At 39.5% G+C, this 18,625-nt stretch overlaps 2 protein-coding genes across 2 annotated transcripts in view; one reads left to right on the top strand and one right to left on the bottom strand.

Annotated features, from left to right (window-relative positions):
* LOC125456673 (complement factor H-like) overlaps positions 1 to 16,054 on the bottom strand; it is a 77,194-nt gene extending 61,140 nt beyond the window's left edge. Inside the window, exons 1-3 of the mRNA XM_048540028.2 lie at positions 15,933 to 16,054; positions 6,032 to 6,205; positions 2,381 to 2,486 (exon numbers count right to left, since the gene is read on the bottom strand). Coding sequence (XP_048395985.1) covers positions 2,381 to 2,486; positions 6,032 to 6,205; positions 15,933 to 16,005 — 353 coding nt within the window. The 5' untranslated portion in view covers positions 16,006 to 16,054. The remainder of the gene's footprint in view (positions 1 to 2,380; positions 2,487 to 6,031; positions 6,206 to 15,932) is intronic.
* A 702-nt stretch (positions 16,055 to 16,756) lies between these two features.
* Positions 16,757 to 18,625, top strand: part of kcnt2 (potassium channel, subfamily T, member 2) — a 702,110-nt gene continuing 700,241 nt past the window's right edge. Inside the window, exons 1-2 of the mRNA XM_048538622.2 lie at positions 16,757 to 16,838; positions 16,991 to 17,071. The gene's annotated coding sequence lies outside the window, so the exon portion shown is untranslated. The remainder of the gene's footprint in view (positions 16,839 to 16,990; positions 17,072 to 18,625) is intronic.

Raw genomic sequence — 18,625 nt, 5'->3', positions numbered from 1 at the left:
TGCAGGGAAAGTGGCAGCTAAGTACAACATACGACTACAAACAATAATGTGATGATGACCATGTGATATGAGTTGAGAATTAGGTATAGCTAGGACATTGTGGATAATTCCACCAGTCTTTTTCAAAATAGTGCCGTGGGATCCTTTACTTCTTCCAAGCAGAGAAATGGAGCCTCTGTCAAACATTTCATCTGAAGGATGGCATTCGACAGTGCAGTTCTCCTCAGGACGGAACTAAATCATCAGCCTTGCCTTTTGTGATTAAACCTTGGCGTGGTCTTGCATCCAGACCATTGTGACTCAGAGGGCAAAGTGCTACCAGTTGAGCTGCAGCTGGTACTGTGAAAGTGATAAGTTCAGACAAGGGGGCGAGAGACGCACAGGGAACAAAATAAGAACTCAGTTTTGGTGGGAGTTATAAGATGCACTAAAGCAAACCAAAACAAAGTTGCTGGAGAAGTTCATCAGGTCTGGCAGCATCTGTGAGGACAAAATCAGAGTTAACGTTTCAGGTCCAGTGACACTTCCTCAGAACTGTAGCAAAGGCTCTGATATGTGATGTTTGGCACTGAATGCAAGATGGTCATGAATTCACTTGGTGTTTTGTTTCCATTTCATTCAATTGAATTTAATTCCAAATACAATGGAGTGCAGACATTCAACTTTTTACAAATGTCTCTGCCCATCTTAGAATATTGAAACCAATGCTTCTTCCCCTACCTATATGGATACATTAATCTGATTTATTCATTCATACCTAAGCCTGAAGCAACTGAACATTTTTCACTTTCTCTTTATTTGATTTATGAATAAGGAATGATAGCTTACATGAATCAAACCAGTTGAGTGAAAGGATCACATTGAGTCTCCACAAACTGGTAGTACTAACGGCAGATATTTCGTGGCAGATTTTGAACAGTACTAATGCTCTCCCTAACCCCAGCCCCCTAACCCCTTCGCCTATGGTGTTTGGAATCTGAAGGGGCTTAAGTTGCTAAATACATGAAAATATAAACAGACATGCATTGCATGAATACTAATGCTCGTTCAGTGTCATCCAGGAGGTGTACCAAATTCACGATGCCAGCAAATTCTGATGATGTCAGCAAGCCGGCATCTCTATCTGCACTCTTCCTTGGCTGAAAACTTAGTTTAATACACTTCTAGAACATCAGTGATCTCTCTAGAACTCAACATTGCATGTGTTCCATTAGAATTACAAATTGTATGTAACATTATTGCATATTACAAATTTTATTTTTTATCGCAATACAGGTTTTGTACATAGGGCACATAGGTAATATGAACTGCAGTAAATTATTCAGCCTGTCAATTTCTGCCATTCAACTAGACCGTAACTGAATTTCTACTTGAAACCTATCTTCAAATAATTCATAAAAACATCCAAGCAAAACTTGTTAGAAGGTGAACAAAAAAAATCGACAACAGTTGGACTGGAATTAATGCTACCAAAACTTTGTACACACATATGTCTCTTGTCAGAATGCGCCTTCAGCTAAAAGTCACGGTGTTGGACAAAAATATGAAATCCATAATTGAAACTTCAAAACTAGGGTGAAACTTTCAGGCAGAAAGTTTACTATTGTATTAAAATAAATAAAAGGCTGTTCACTGAATACATTATTGTGAAACATACGATTATATATTCCTTTTAAAATTAAAATCTTATGTGAGAATTACTATTGAGGGGAAGAAACTGATAAGTTTCTTTTAAAGAAGTGCCAGTACTAATTTGGTTATTGTGCAGACCATGCTGAAAATGTTTTCCTGTCATGAACAATGAAATATGGAGTTTTCATTATTGTTTTTTACATAGAGTTTCCTATTATATACATTAAGATAAGTCATTTCCATTACATATGTTGATGTAAGAAGTATTACTTGAAGTTCTGCCACTGGATGCTAGACTTAGTGGACTATATGTAAACTGTTACATCATATGATCAGACATAATATAAGTAAATATATAAAAGCACCAGGAAAATTCTGCTCAGTAGAAGATCTAGTGCATTTATTGTAGAAATACTTTTTCCACTGATTGTGCCCAAGATAAATGTTTAAAGTGTGTCAAAGTATGTCAAGTGGAGTGTTGATTAGCTCAGTTGGGTGGAGAGCTAGTTTAGGATGGACAGTGATACTAACAGTGTTGGTTCAATTCCTGCACCATCTGAGGTTACTCTGAAGGCCCTATCTTCTCAACCTCTTCCCTTGCCTGAGTTTGGTGGTCCTTAAGTTAAACCTGCACCAATCATTTTTCTCTAATGAGGTCTGGTAGGACTATGGCTACTTGACATGTCAAGTGTAGCTGTTTTTTCTCCAGGCACTAACAGAGATAGATTAAATATAATGCATGTCTTACCCTTCATCGCATGTGTATTTAATGCGTGCACCAAATACCAGATCATCACCTTCTATCAGCTGAAATGTTCCATGTAGAATATCTCCAGGACTTCCACATGGCTTTACTGATATTGAAGTGGGTTGAAATAGCATTAAAAATTAATTTATGGCTTTAGCAATAAAACATGAACATTGATGCTTATTGACTAATATCATGAATGACCAGTTACAAAAATAATTCATATTTCACCATTGCTTTCTACTATCTGACTTAACTAACTATAAAATGAACAAAGATCCATATTATGCCATCTGTAACATGGTAGACGATTTCCTAAGATTGTTAAATAATTGGACATTGTAAAATAATCTGGTAAATTTGAATATCATTGTTATCTATCACAAAATTGTTAGGTTAGCCATACAATATTGTGCTTTGGCATTGATCATTATTGTGTTGATAGAATGGACTGGTTACCCACAGCTTTCTTTTTTTTATTCATTGAATATTTCAATGGTTGAATGTATTGTGGACCAGATCAGACCCCTCAAAATATTTTAATAGGGCAGCCTAGAACCTGACATTTTCTTATTTTAAAGGTAGATGTAAAATACGTGTTTCAAATGTAATGCGACTCGTCAAACTACTTGTGAGATATAAGATGCTAAAAGGGATTGAAAAAGGAGACATACGGTGGATGTCTTTACGGGACAATCTAGAAAGGGGTGGGGCTGGTGAAGGTAGGTGGGATGGTGACAGGTGAATACCGGTAGGGAGTGGTGAGGATTGGTTAGTGGGGTGAGAGGGGCAGATAGGTAGGAGAGAAGATGGTTGTGTCAGGTCAAGGAGGTGGGGATGAGAGGGAGGGTTGGACATGGGATGAGGCCAGGGGGTCAGGAGATTTTAAAACTGGTGAATTCCACATTTAGGCCATCAAGCTGTCGGCTCCCGAGATGGAATATGAGGTATTACTCCTCCAGTTTGCGGGCGATGTCACTGTGACACTGGAGAATGCCCAGAATGGATATGTCACCCAGGGAGTGGGAGGGGAAGTTAAAATGGTTGGCAACTGGAAGGTGTTGAAATTTATTGGTAAGGAGCACAGATGCTATACGAAACGGTGTCTGAGTCTACACTTGGTCTCACTGACGTAGAAGAGGCCACATCAGGAGAAACGGATACAATAGACCAAACTGACAGATGTTTAGGTGAACTCCTGTCTGATATGAACGGTTTGTTTTGTGCCTTGAATGAAGATGAGGGGGGAGGTGTAGGGGCAGGTGCAGTATATCCTGTGGTGGAGGGAAAGGTGCCAGGGTAGTGTAGTTAGTGGAGAATGTGGAATAGTCAAGGGAACGGTGGCCAGAACGGTCCCTATGAAAGGCAGATAGAGGTGGGGAGGGAAATATGTCTTTATTTGTGGAGTCAGATGTAGGTGGCGGAAGTGGCGGAGAATGATACATTGCATGCGGAGGACGGTGGGGTGATACGTGAGGACAAGGGGGAATCCTGTCTTTATTTTTGTTTGGTGGGAGTGGGTGTGAAATAGGAGGACATCTGGAAAGTATGGGAGTAGAATGCTCCATCTTGGGAGCAGACACAGCAGAGGTGGTGGAATTAGGAATAGACGATCATATTCTTGCAGGAGGGTGGTGAGAGTAGGTGTGGTCTAGATAACTGTAGGAGTTGGTGGATTTGAAATACATGTTGATGCTGAGATGATTACCAGAGGTCCAGGAAGGAGAGAGAGATATCAGAGATGGTCCAGGTGAATTTGAGGTTAGGGTGAAAGGTGTTAGTCACCTATGTAGTGGAGGACAAGGTGGGGGATAGTGCCAGTGTAACAGTGGAAAAGGGATTGTTCCATCAATTCCTGATCTTTGTTTCCTGACTACCAACCGGTTTCTTTTATCCATTTCAATACACTATCCCCAATCCATTTGTTTTAATTTTACACACTGATTCTTAAGTAGGACTATGTCAAAAGCCTTCTGAAAGTTCAAATAAACCCCCTCCACTGGCTCCTCCATATCAACTCTGCAAGTTATATTCTCGAAGAATTTGTCAAATATGATTTCCCTTTCATAAATCAATGCTGACTCTGTCTGATCCTGCCTCCGTTTTCCAATGTTCAGCTGTTAATTTTTTTCTAATGGACCACCCATTACCCCATTATGGATATCAGACTGGCTGGTCTATAATTCTTGGTTTTCTCCCTGCCTCCCTTCGAAATAGAGGGGTTACATTTGCAGCCCTCCAATCTGTGGGAACAGTTCCCAACTCCATAGGACTTTCAAAGATGACCTCCAGTGCATCTACTATTTGTCGGGCCACTTTCTTAAATACTCTGGGATATCAGTTATCAGGGCATGGGGCCTTCAAACCCGACAATTTCTCCAACACCATTTCCCCACTAATACTGATTTCCTTCAGTTCCTGTCTCTCATTAAACCCGGCTTTTCCCAACAGTTCTGGTGTGTTATTTGTGTCCTCCTTTGTGAACGCAGAACCAAAATAAGCATTTAGTTGATCAGCCATTTCCTTGCTCCTCATTATAAATTCTTCTGTAATGGACTGTAAGGGATCTACATATGTCCTCACCAATCTTTTTCTCTTCACATAGCAACAGAAACTTTAACGATCAGCTTTTACATTCCCTGTCAGCTTACTCGTGTACTTCATTTTCACTTTCTTAATCAATCTTAACTGTTCCTACTTCTCAGGTCAGCAGCTTTACACTGAACTCTTTCCATGCCTCTTCCTTCAATCTCCGAGCCTCAGAAATTGGGATGAATAGACAGACTGCAGTAAAAGATCAGGTTATCATTCCAAAAGAAAAAATGGAAATCAACATCTGTTTTGAGAATTCAGCTTGCTTTTTGCCAATGAAAGTAAGCTATATGATTTCCTCAATGAATTATCCCTCTTACACCTAGGTGGTAATTCAGAGCATCAATACACTATCTTGAAATTGGGTAAATAAACCTGTATGTCCTACACCAGAATTGCTCTCAGTAACATTAAAAAACGTACCTTTGGATGCTAACCTATCTACATGTCATGTTTGATTATTTGCTTTACGGTCTGAAGAATGCTTGGAAGGCTAAGACTTTTGCGACTTGAGTCCTGATTCTGTCTGACAACTGGCTTCCAGTGTACAGACACAGAAACTCTCAGATTGCTCAGCATTCAATTGGCATTGAGCTGATAGGCAGTCTGCTTCTTGGTGAGAGAGATTCTCATTCTGCCCAAGTGCGAATTCTGAACAGGCAGCAGCAACCATACTGTATAAAGTGAAAGAAGTGAACTGAATCTTTACCTTATATCGTTCATTCCAAATGTAATTAAAGGACTTGGGATACATCTTTATATAAAATAATGGAAAAGGTTCCCTCCTGTTTATTACATCTTCTGGCACGTTTTGCTTTTGAGCTATTTATATAAAGATTCCTTTTGTGATGTCTGCCAGATTGCACTGGCGGACATTTAGAATTACACAAAAATCCTCAGTCCTAACTTTTAGAATTTCATCATCCATTTCAATAAAGTTTACTTCAATGATAAACTATGAGAACTGCTACTACATCTGGTATTTAAAGGTTTTGTTATTTGAAAAAAGTGGACTAAAATTAAGTGATGTAGAGAAGGCACTGCTGCAGATACACTTACATTTGCAATACAACTGTGTGTTTGCATTTTTCCATACCCCATCCACACACTTTTGTCTGAGGCGACCTACATATCCTATTATGCAGTTGTAATTTATTTCAGTCCCATGAGCATGAGCCTCAATGTTGGATGCAGGTGCTCGTGCGACTTCAAATATTGGAGGAGGTCCACAACCTATAGTAAGAAATAACAAGTTTAACATTGAGTATTAGTTGCATGAAAACTGGTATAGGATTGACTAGTTAATAGCAAAGATCACAGCATTTAGGGCAATCTCATTGTTTGGTCCCATAAATCAGGTTTATACATATACTTGGCACATTAGTCAATTGCCCTCTCCCCTTTTTTTGTAGGTTTTACCTACCTATATTTTATAACTGGTCAACAAGGGATAAAGCAGATCAAACTTGCCTTGTTACCTATAAATAATGCTGGTACAGTGCCTTTCTTGTCCTCCTTCTCCCTTGCCAAAGACAGAAGTACTTGCCACTACCAGGACTTCCCATGATTCCTGATGCTGATATCATTATTAAAGGCCGGCCATGCACCCGCTCAAGCACTGCCAGCCATGAATTGTCCTTCATCGTGAATGTAATAGGAAGAAAGAGCAAAAAGCAATGGTTCTCAGGGCATATAGATGGCTTGGCTGATGCTTCATTGCAAACACAAGTTCATATCTGTAAATGAATTGCCATTCAAGAACTAAGCTGTCATTCTATATGAGAATCCTGTCTCAGGGAGGGTTATTCTTTCCCCAGTGGCCTGTATATCCTGACATGCAATCATAGAGTCATACAGCGTGGAAACAGACTTTTTGTTCCAACCAATCGTGCCAACCATAATCCCAGACTAAACTAATCCCTGCTTCTAGCCCATATCCATTCAAACCTTTCCCATTCGTGTACTTATCCGAATGTCTTTTAAATGTTGTAATTTTACCCACATCCACCACTTCTTCAGAAAGTTCATTCCAAACATGAACAACCCTCTGTGTAAAAAAAAAATTGCCCCTCATGTCTTCTTAACTCTCTCTCCTCTCACTTTAAGAATATGCTCCCAATCGGGAAAATACAGCTACCATTAACCCTATCGGCACCTCATTATTTTATACACTTCTTCTCAACATGGGAACATCACATACAGGAAAACCTTCAAATGATTGAAAACCTTAATTTTTATTCTGCAACAAAGTGAAGAAAACAAAATGTCAACTGAATTTGTCTCTGGGAACAAACAGAGATTGTTTGCCTTTTGAACAGCAACTAATGTACAGTTAATGAATGATCTAGCTCACATCACAGAACCGGGTGTCACTTAAAGCCCTTCTGACTTGTTGCTGCACTGCTGCATCAAGTTGTAGGTGATAGTCCTCTGACTCAATGTCTTTACTTTGCTCCTCAGAAGTCTGCTGCCTTTCTTCCAGTTCTTCAACAACCATCACAATCACTTTGCCTGCTCTAGTTCTGCAGAGCACAGCATGCAAAGGTTACGTTACACTCTGTCTGGACTATACTGAAAGCCCTCCACTCCATCACCCCCAAACCTATGCAAGCATTAGAACATCATCTTCAGCAGGCCTGTTGTCTTCTCCATCTTTGCTCTCATTAAATAATAGATTGCATTGTACCGGTATATGGAGGTGGGAGGGTTACATGATTGTGTCATTGAAAATATTACAGAATAAAACCCTTGTCTCCCAATCAACATCTGGCACTTGACAGTCTGAGCATAATCCTCAGTATAATAAGGGCCATAGAGTGCCTCCACCTGGACTCTGAGCCAGGGATATTACTCTGTGAAACACAAGACTGAAGCATTTGCAAACTTTTCAACCAGCAATGCCAAGTGGATGATCTATGTCAGACATCTTCAGAGTCCCCAACATTACAGATGCCAGCCCTCAACCAATTCAATTCAATATTAAGATAGCAAGGAGGCACTGGATACTACAAAGCCTGTAGACCCTGACAACAGTGTGGCAATAGAACTGAAGACCCGTGCTCCAGAAGTTGCTGTGACTCAAACCAAGCTGTTCCAGTAGAGCTACAACACTGGCATTGACTCGATAATGTGGACAATTGCCCAGGTATCACTTATACACAAAACACAGGAAAAGTCCAACTGGCCAGTTACTGCTCCATCAGTTAGTAAAGTGATGAAATGTGTTATCAAGCAGCACCTGCCTAATAATAACTCACTCAATGACGTACAGCTTAGATTCAGCCATGGCCTGTCAGCTCCTGATCTCATTACAGCCTCAGTTCAAACATGGACAAAAAAGCTGAATTCCAGAGGTAAGATGAAAGTGGCTACCCTTCACAGAGAGGCTCCACTTAAACAAGTGCGGCATCAAGAAGCCTTGGCGATACTGCAATCAATAGGAATCAAGAAAATCTTCTCTCATTGGAGTCATTTCTACCATATAGAAACATGATGTTTGGAGATCAGTCATCTCAGCTTTGGGGCATTTTAACAAGACTTTAACAAGATAGTGTCCTAGGCCCGACCATCTTTAGCTTCCCTCCATCATGAAAACAGAAGTAGGAATGTTTGCTGATCATTGCACATGCTCAGCACCATTTGTAAGTCCTCAGATACTAAATCAGTACTTGATCAAATGCAGCAAGACCTGGACACTGACAACTGGCAAGTAACATTTGTGCCATACAGATGCCAGTCAATGACCATTCCCAATAAGACAGAATCTAACAATTGCCTCTTGACATTCAATTACCATCACTGAATCTCCACTAAAATCATCCTTGGGCAGAAAATGAACTGAACTAGTCACATAAGTACTGTGACCACAAGAACAGGGCAAAGGCTTGAAATCCTAAAGTGAGTAAATCACTTCCAAGCTGATCCACCATCTACAAGCCATAATTAAGGAATGTGATTGAATACTCTCTATTTGCCTGAATGAGTGCAGCCCTAAAAACACTCAAGAAGCTATATACCATCCAGGGAAAAAAATAACTGCCCATTTGCTGAGCACCACATCTACAAGCATTCACTTACTCCACCACCAACATTCAGTCACAGCAGTGCGTACCATCTACAAGAAATTCACCCTGCTGGAATTCACCAAGACTATTTAGACAGCATCTTCCAAACTCATAATCACTTTCATCTAGAAGGTCAAATGCAGCTGCAAGCTTACTTCCAATCTACTCACATCCTGTCTTGGAAATGTATTTCTGTTCCTTTAGTGTCATTAGATCAAAATCCTGGAACTCCCTCAATAGTGGAATTATGGATCTACCTACAAAATGGACTGCAGTAATTCACAAAGAGAGTGATTGATAAAGGTAGCTTACTACCACTTTCCCAAGGACAACCAGTGATGGGCAATAAATGCTAGACCAGCAAGTGATGCCTACATCCAATGAATTCATTTTAAAAACCCCGGTACTTGTTCTACTGGACCTACTGGACCTACTGGGCTGACCAAGGCTCACTCCAGGTCGTGATTTGTATCACCCTGGCCTTGATCACCCCAAACAGTCGACTGCCCCAAAGCTGCTGGACTGGTACGGCACATTGCTCTTGACTTACTGTGCCAGCGCTGAGTGAAGGTTGACTCCCTTGGTTTGACCAATAACTACTTCTCTCAGACTTTGAGACATGGCTACTCCATTTATGCACATGCAATATGTTTGCCACATATGCTGCTGTCACCAGGTGCAGGTGTGAGACTGACATAGCATGGTACTGTACAGCAACATATCCACCTCCTTGACAGATGACAAAGATGACAAGGTGTCTGGCTTTATGCTAAAAAACAAGGCAAGACAGAAGTACTGTGAATCTTTAGGCTTGAGCTGGAGTGGCTACGTACTAAAAAACAGTGCAAGACAGGGATGCTGTGAGCATCCATGTAAGTGCAAAGTGAATGAGCGCCAGGAAAAGAAGTGTAAAGCCTGAGGTCCAATTCATGAGATGAATGCTTATCCCTCTCAGCAAAGTGTCCTGACATTCACATTACAATGAAGGGTGCTGGTGTGCTCCAACATACATGACTGAAGTGCAGAATTGTATCGTAGCTGGATCAGAGGTCCAGTTGTGTTGACATGAGGTTGTGTTGAAGCTGGTACATGTCTTATGCAAGAGGATGTGCATGCTGTTCCTGCCCAAACAAGCTGTCTTGAAATATGACTGTCCAACCTGGAGGCCCCAAGGAGCAAATGGTGAACTGGAGTTGCCAGTTCCCTGCTCAGACTTTCTTGTCCGGAACTGTCACCATCTCATTTCTATCTGGTTGGTGGGACAATAATAAGCTGCGTATCAATGAGGCAAGATTAAATAATCATGACATACTAATGCATACAAATGGATGCAAATAGACCTCTTGCCGCTCACTTGAGAGATTATCATCTTGCTGTTCAAATCTTGGTTGGAAAATCAGATGATTTTCTCAATGCTTGGAATCTCATTTCTGCCAATCTCACCATATTTTCCCAGCTGACTTGCCAATACCCACACCATTCACAAGTGTCTTTCCTGCCTAAGTTGCAATGATATGTGGGAATTTGAAATCTGCACATAGAGAGCAAGCAACGCATGTGGAAGAGAGGGTGGCAACCATCCATAGTTATGCTGGTGGACATTTGGTTTATAAGTTGACTAATATCTTCTGATTAATTTTCTGAGGTTTCAAAGATTGGCTTATATGTTGACATCCGTGTTATTTTATTTCCAAATTAAAATCAACACTTGTTCATTGGAGGAAATTGGAGTGGATTTTAATCGTACATTTTGGCAAATGCAAGCAATTAAACTGATTGCCCTAAAGCTGTTCCAGATTTTACTGACCCTTCCAAACTGGTGACTAATAATGCCAACCAGGCCCAACTACTTTTTTAGCTCCAGACTAAACCAGATTGAAAGAGAAATTAAAGTAGAAATTGCTGCAGAAACTCAGCAGGTCTTTCTCCATTTATTTCTATTTTTTTGTTTCAGATCTCCAGGATCCTTAGTTCTTTGTTTTACTTCAACTTAGAAGAGAATTGGGATATGGAGATGTATTGAAAGGTGCAGTTCTTACTTCTCTCTGAGAAGTTTTCAGATTTACACGATCTGCAGCATCTGGGCAAAGGAATGGAAAATGGTGTGGCAGGGAGAAAGAAATCCTGCTAATGGGGGCCATAAATGAGTGAAAATGGGCTGATTGTGATGAAAGCAGCCCATGTGATGACAAGGCCTTGAGTCAGGGTATAGGTATAGGACATGGAAGAAGGTGTTCCGGCCCAAAGACAATTGAGCTTGATATTGAGCCCTGAAGACTTACTCAAGCAGAAAATGAAACACTTTTTTTTCAGTTTACCCTGAGACTTTTTGGAGCACTGCAGTAAGTCTGCTGTTTGCCCAACTGAGGTTCTCTCTCTCTGGGATTCTTCTCCGTTTATTGTTCATTCCTTGCTACCCTCTCTCACATCCCCTGTCTTCAGCATAGAATCCACCTTTCTCAGCTCCAGTCTGTTCTGAAGAAAGGTCACTGGGCATGAAACATTGACTCTGCTTTCTCTCCAAAGATGCTGCCAGATCTGCTGAGTTCCACTAGCAATTTCAGCTTTTGTTGCATATCCCTTTGTTTTTCAAAATCTTTGGAACTGTACTACTTGTTCATTCTTTGTATTTTTTTTCATTTCTGTAATAACTTCTGTTTTATTGTTAAAACCAGAGCTGCAGTATAATGTGCTTGTGTTTCATGCAAGGCTACTTCTTTAAATGGGGGAAAAAAAAAGATCTATTGAGCCAGATGTCAGTCTGGGTTCTGACATGTCCAGGAATAACATCAACTGAAGCCGTAAAACTGCAGGATTCTGTGAGGTTTGAATTTACTGAGTTCAGGAGGGATCTGCATCTTTATTTTTAAATTAATTGATGTGTAGTGGTTTTGGACATAAAATGTCTGTGTTGTGGGCAATTTTATTGCACAGAATTTGAAGATGCTTTTAAATACTGCTAGGAGTTTTCAGGAACTGGCTGATAGAGCAGCGTATGATCTGAGATTTTTGATTAAATTTAAACTGAGAGTTAGCAGATAAATTGAAGGTAAAAGTAAAAGTAGGGTCCCATAAGGAAGGGATGCTTCAAATTATTGTCCAACATTTCAAATTGAAAGAAAGGAAACAAAATTTGGGAGGTCACAGCTGGAATTAGCTAAGATATTGTTTGAAATGAAAAGACTCGAGTTAGAAGAAAAGTAATGTGGAAGAGAATGTGAGATAAAGAAAAACAGAGAGTCATAGAGCCATAGAGTTATACAGCATGGAAACAAACTCCTTGGTCTAACTCGTCCATGCCAACCAGATATCCTAAATAAATCTAGTCTCACTTACCAGCATTTGGCCCATCTTTCTCTAAACCTTTCCTATTCAGGTACCCAGCCTTTTAAATGCTGTAACTGTACCCACCTTCCCCATTTCGTCTGGTAGCTAATTCTATACACGCACCAATCTCTGCATGTAAAAGTTGTCCCTTAGGCCCCTTTTATACCTTTTCTCTCTCACCTTAAACCGATGCTCTCTGGTTTTGGACTCTCCTGGGAAAAAGACCTTGGCTTAAATTGTTTTTAAGTGTTAATTAAAGGGGATTTCTGTAGCTACTGTGAGGGAGAAAAGGATTTGCGGATGGTGGGGTGGGGTGGGTGGGAGGAGAGAAAGAGAGGGAAGCATATTTAAAAGAAAGAGTAAATGAACAAAACATGATATATCCATTAGAGTTGATAAGATACAATGAGGAAAGTTGAAGCATGTACTCCTTGTGATATCTTCAACATAGTAAGCACCTAAAATACTTCAAATAGCAAACATTGCATGATATTTGACTTGCAAACATGATTTAAAAGACACTTTTGAGGAAGTAATTAAAGATAGAGACAGAAGTAGTAGCAATAAAAATCTGGAGAGCAAAGCTGAAACACATGATGGATTTTGTGAGAATCAGCATGCGGATATCATTGAGCATTTTATAAAGATCATTACTCACTTACCAGGCTGCATTCACAGTGCTTTCATTTTTCTTTAACTGATTACCTACATAAAACCTACATGAATTAAGGGGAGATTTATATGACATTTCCCAAGAATCTAAGGATGTACAGGAGCCAGTCAAAATCCCTCAGGTGTAAATGACAACAGTGATGATGTATGATGTCATTCCCTTATTTCTGGATTCTAATTCATGCACCTCAAATTCTGTGTAAATTCTGATGTGTGGAACAACATGCCCAGATAATTAGCTGTTGTGCTCATTACAGGTTAAAAATTCAGGCTCCTTTCAGCTGAGATGGCTGTGTACTTAAGTTGATGCAGATACCTTTTGGGCCAGCAGGTGGTAATATTGTATCAAAAATATTTTGTAGAGCAATCCATTTGCGGAAGTCAACACCAATTCACTGAAGATTCATCTCTTGTGCTGATCCTAAACAGAACTATTTACAGTAGTGAAATAGCAGAGGAGAGAATTCAGACAAATCTTAAGCATTTGCTTGCCTGTCATCCAAATTTGTGCTCTTGTTCAAAGTGCCATTAGATTCAATCGTGCCTCTACCATTGGCAAGACTGTTGTTAAATTTCATCTGCTCCAAACATCTTCACAGGCTGTATCGCATATTGTTTTGCCAATTTTATAAGGAACTGTTTGGCTAATTTTTGTTCTCCCATTGGCCGACAAGCCCATGCCAAAACATAATATTTTTTCTGTTAACTCCTTGTAATGTTGTGTATGTTATTATTAAATATTCCTTTGACACATGTCCCTTCCTGAACAAATAAAAATTTGTCAAAACATTTCATGAAATGAAACAAAATATTGAGAATGGACCACCATTTGTTTGAAATTGGGTGCCAAAGGATCAACATCCCAAAATGTTCGCCTTTTCTCCTGTGATATGCAATTTCATGTCTCCAATATTTTGTTATTAATTGTATATTTTACTTATTACTGTGATTTAGCAGGCAAAGCCACTTTAATTCCAATGTCTACGTTTTACTGATGAGCTGTGATTTGTTTCATTTATCCATGTGTAAGTCATGCTTCACACAAATTGATTAAAAAAATTACTTTCTTGCCTGAATTCCTTGCATTAAAATGATTCTATCCTTTAGAACCATTATTGTACATAATCAGTGAAAATCACACCCAGTCACATCTAGTTTGTAAGCGAGAAGGAAAGAAAAAAGACTTGAATTTACATACTGCCTTTCATAGCCTCGGAATACTGCGAATACTTTACAAAAAAATGAATACTTCTGAAGCGTAGTTACTGTTGTAATACAAAGTGAAGTAGACTGGCTTATCTTATTTTTGTTGAAATACTTATTTTCAACTGTAATAAATGAAATTTCCCAAAGAATATTACTACCATGTTTGTTAAAATTGGAAATGCAGTGTCACTGACCTATGTCACAGAAGAACACTTATGCAATAATATGCACCCATTTCAAAACACATTTTTCCTCAAATATTCTATCCTTTTTTGGTGGAAGGTTGTAATTCAAACTCACAGAGCAACTATCTGTCCTTCTTAAGGCTATGTAGTCGTAGAACAACAATTGTCATTTTATATTTATCTGCTTAAGCATGTAACAAGATGTATCATTGAGCTGCCTTCTCTGAACTTGTGAATCAGGCTTTAAGTCAATATACCTTGCGTGATCTATTCATGGTGACCATCGTCCGACACAAAAGAATTTTTAATTTTCCAATTTTGTTTCAAATATCCACATCTGTCATTGATTGCGAGAAGTCAGTTTGTAGTTGTCTGTGAGTTTTATGAAAGATCAAGAGAAGAGTCTCTCAGCATTGAGTCTTTCACAAGATATTAATTAATGACATCATGTGATTTCTATTCAGTTTCCCAAGCTTCACAAGCTTTGAATTAATATTGTCAATGGTTAACTGTGTGGGTCCAAGTTGAAAGACCTTGTTGAAGTGCTGGTTGATTTGCTTTTCTTGATTCACAGAACATCCTGAAGGGTTGTGACATTGTGGAAAAAGCCTGGGTGTGTACTGCGCAGCAGCCCAGGTATTTGACTGCAGTACATACAAGCACCATTGCAGATCTTTACTGCACTGACACTGACTCTTATGCTTCCCAACTTGTAATGGCTAGCTTTTGAATCAGGTTTACATTGAATATATGAGACAGAAGCATGCCAGTCAACCCAACCAGTCGTGCCTGTATACATGAGATAGTAGGAACTGCAGGTGCTGGAGAATTTGAGATAGCAAGTTGTAGAGCTGGATGAACACAGCAGGGTGAGCAGCACCAGAGGAGCAGGAAACTTGATGTTTCAGGCCTAGTCCCTTCTGAAGAAGGGTCTAGGCCCGAAACATCAGCTTTCCTGCTTCATTGATGCTGCTTGGCCTGCTGTGTTCATCCAGCTCTACACCTTGTTCCCTTATGCCTGTATACATGCTCCACTTTCCACCTTTCCTGATCAGAATCCATCTGTATAGCTCCCTATATCCTTCTCTCTCCTACATTTGTCTAGTGTCTGCAGCTATATTGGTCACTGCACCCACTGTCCATTGCAGTAAGTGTCACATTCTCACTACTACTTGGGCAAAGAAGTTGCTTGTAAATTCTCTATTTGGTTGCTTGTTGGCTATCTTATACAGTACAGCAGAAGCTGTTGAAAGAAAATGTTCCAATGGCAAAAAGGATTGTTCAGTTTATTTCATCATTCCAATTAAACAAAAATTGTAAACATGCATAGGAGAATCAATCCAGTGCGAATATTCTATGAAAGGGAATTTCAACTAACTACCATCCACAGCACCATACAACACCATACAACTTATATGAACCAGTTCAGCACATAACTGTATACTTTACAGTCATTTATTTCTTTGCGAATTTTGAAAAGTTATAATTACGAAAAATAATACTTACTGCTGTAAGTTGCAGACTGTCCAGTAAAACTACCACAAATAGCAATAAGGAATACAAATTCAGATAATCTCATTTTAGCAGAACAACAGAGACTTTCAAAACAGTAGCCTTCTCCTGTATTAACAGAGTACAGACTGAAGCTAACCTATTAATGTTTTACTTTAAAAGTCAATATCTGATCCCTTGTCTGTTTGGATAGTGATATTTTAGTTTGATGAACTCAATGTTAAGTCAACAGTATATGTTTCTGTTCTTGGTAAACCTCAAATAAAAGACATTCTGTTTTTTCACATGTATCACTGCAGAAATGTTAATTTTACATAAGTGCTTTGTAAATTTTCAACTTGAGTTTGGATTATGATATTGCACATCTAATTTTAATTTCATCCTTGAGATACGGATAGCACTGACAAAAAATGTATTTACTCCCAATCCTTGGTTGCCCTGAGATAATAGCAGGCCCATGTAATCTCTGTCGCTCTTGTGGTAATGGTGCCCCTCACTAGTGTTCGGCACAGATTATTTGTTGGCACAGTAGTAATGAAGGAATGGTGACATTTACACAAGTCAGGTTGGTGAGTGACTTGACCTTGAAAGTAGTGGTATTCATATGACGTTTTTCTTGCCTGTAGAGGCTACAGGTGAGGGAACTGCTGCTGAATTTCCTCAGTAAGCTGTCTCAGCGACCCTTATCAATCATACTGCAGCTTGTGGAATGTATTGTATCGGAGGGATGATTATTGCAGTGTTGATCAATCAAAACAGACTTTGCCCTGTTTTTATAGCCAGGTTGTTGATACGGCTGGTCTAGTTATGCTACTGGTCAGTAGTGACTCTCTAAGTTGATAATGCGGCACACGTTGGTATTGATATCATTGAAACTTAATTGGGAAGATGATAGTTAGTGTATGATGACCATATAAATTTCCCTTTGTGTCACGTATAACTCTTGTCACTGGCTGGTTTTTCATCAGATTCACACTGGCCTTAGTTTTTTCTAGATCTATGTTTAATCAACTGCTGTCTTGATTTTGATGCCTGCTACTCTTTCTTTCCAGGCTTTCTACTCTTAAGTCCAGGTCCGGATCAAGAATCTTTGTCTTTATAGAGAATGCAAACAATTTTTCAGAAAACATTAGGTAAGTCAATGCCTACTGGGAAGGTGGCAATGTGAAAAGAAAGTGTTGTAGAAATAAATGGGACTGAAAGCTGATAAATGCCCAGGAGCTGATAATTTACATTTCAGGGTACTAAAACAAATGGCCATGGATGTAATGGCTGTGTAGGTGTCACCTTCTGAAGGTTCTGGAACAATCCCACGAGATTGGAGAACGTTAAATAGTAAACTCATGATTCCAAATAGAAGGGAGGGAGAAAACTGGAAATTATAGGCAGGTTAGTCTCATTTCAATGGTAGGAAAAATATTGGAATCTATCCTAAAAGGATGTGATAACGGGACACTTAGAAAATACCAAGGAGATTAGACAAAGATAACATGGATTTTTGAAAGGGAAATCATTGTTACTAAGCCCAATGAAATTTCCCTGAGGGCATAACTATTAAAATAGATGAGAAATCCAGCAGAATGTGGTGTATTTGACTTTCCCATGTGAAAGATCAGTCTACAAAATTAATGCACATGGAGTTGGGCATGATATATGGGTTGAATATTGGTTAGCTGACAGGAAACGCAGAGTAGAAATAAATCAGTCTTTCTCCGAACGGTAGGCGGTGACAAGCGGGGAAACACAGGGAGCAGCGCTTGGGTCCCAGCTAATCTCAATATATATCAATTTAGGTGGGGGAATCAAGTAAAATATTTCCAAATATGCTGACCAACAAAACTAAGAGCAATTGTCCCGATGAGGAGGAAGTAAAAAGGCTTCAAAAAAATTTATACAAGTTGGGTGATTGAGCAACTACATGGCAGATGCAGTATAAAGTGAATAAGTGTGAAAATTGTCCACTTTGGTAGGAAAAATGGAATAGCACAATATTATTTCAAAGCTGATGGGCTGGGAAGAGTCAATGTGCAAAATAATTTCATGGTCCTTGCACATTGTCCCTGAAAGCAAACATGCAGATGCAACACATAGCTAGAAGGCCAAATTGTATATTGGCCTTCACTGCAAGGGAAATTGAGTACAGGAATAAAGGAGTTTTGCACAAAATATTACAGATCCTTGGGGAGGCCATATCTGTAATATTTTGTGCAGTTTTGGTTTCCTTATCAAGTAAAAGATAGGCATACTAAAAAGGGAATTCAGTGAAGGTTCACCAGACTAATTCATAGTATGGTACGTTGCTGTATTGGGTACATTTCACCTATTTGGCCTGTATTGACTGGAGTTTAGAAAAATAAGGGAGGAGTAATAGAGGTACATAAAGTTCTAACTTGGATAAATTAACAGGAATGATGTTCCTATTGGCTAATGGCAGGTATGGCATGGATGGGTGCTGGAACAAGTGTACATGGTCTCAGGGCACAGTGTAGACTTAGACTCCCCACAGTGTGGAAACAGGCCCTTCAGCCAATCAAGTCCACACCAACTCTCAGAGCATCCCACCCAAACCCATCCCCACCATAACCCATCTAATTTACATATCCCTGTACAGTATAGGCAATTTAGCATGGCCAATCCACCTAGCCTGCACATCTTTTGACTGTGGGAGGAAACCCACACAGACACAG

The sequence above is a fragment of the Stegostoma tigrinum genome, chromosome 8 (assembly GCF_030684315.1).
Source record: "Stegostoma tigrinum isolate sSteTig4 chromosome 8, sSteTig4.hap1, whole genome shotgun sequence".
Classification (NCBI taxonomy): Eukaryota; Metazoa; Chordata; class Chondrichthyes; order Orectolobiformes; family Stegostomatidae; genus Stegostoma; species Stegostoma tigrinum.
The sequence above is the reverse complement of the archived record's forward strand: the minus strand, read 5'-3'. Positions and strand labels throughout refer to the sequence as shown.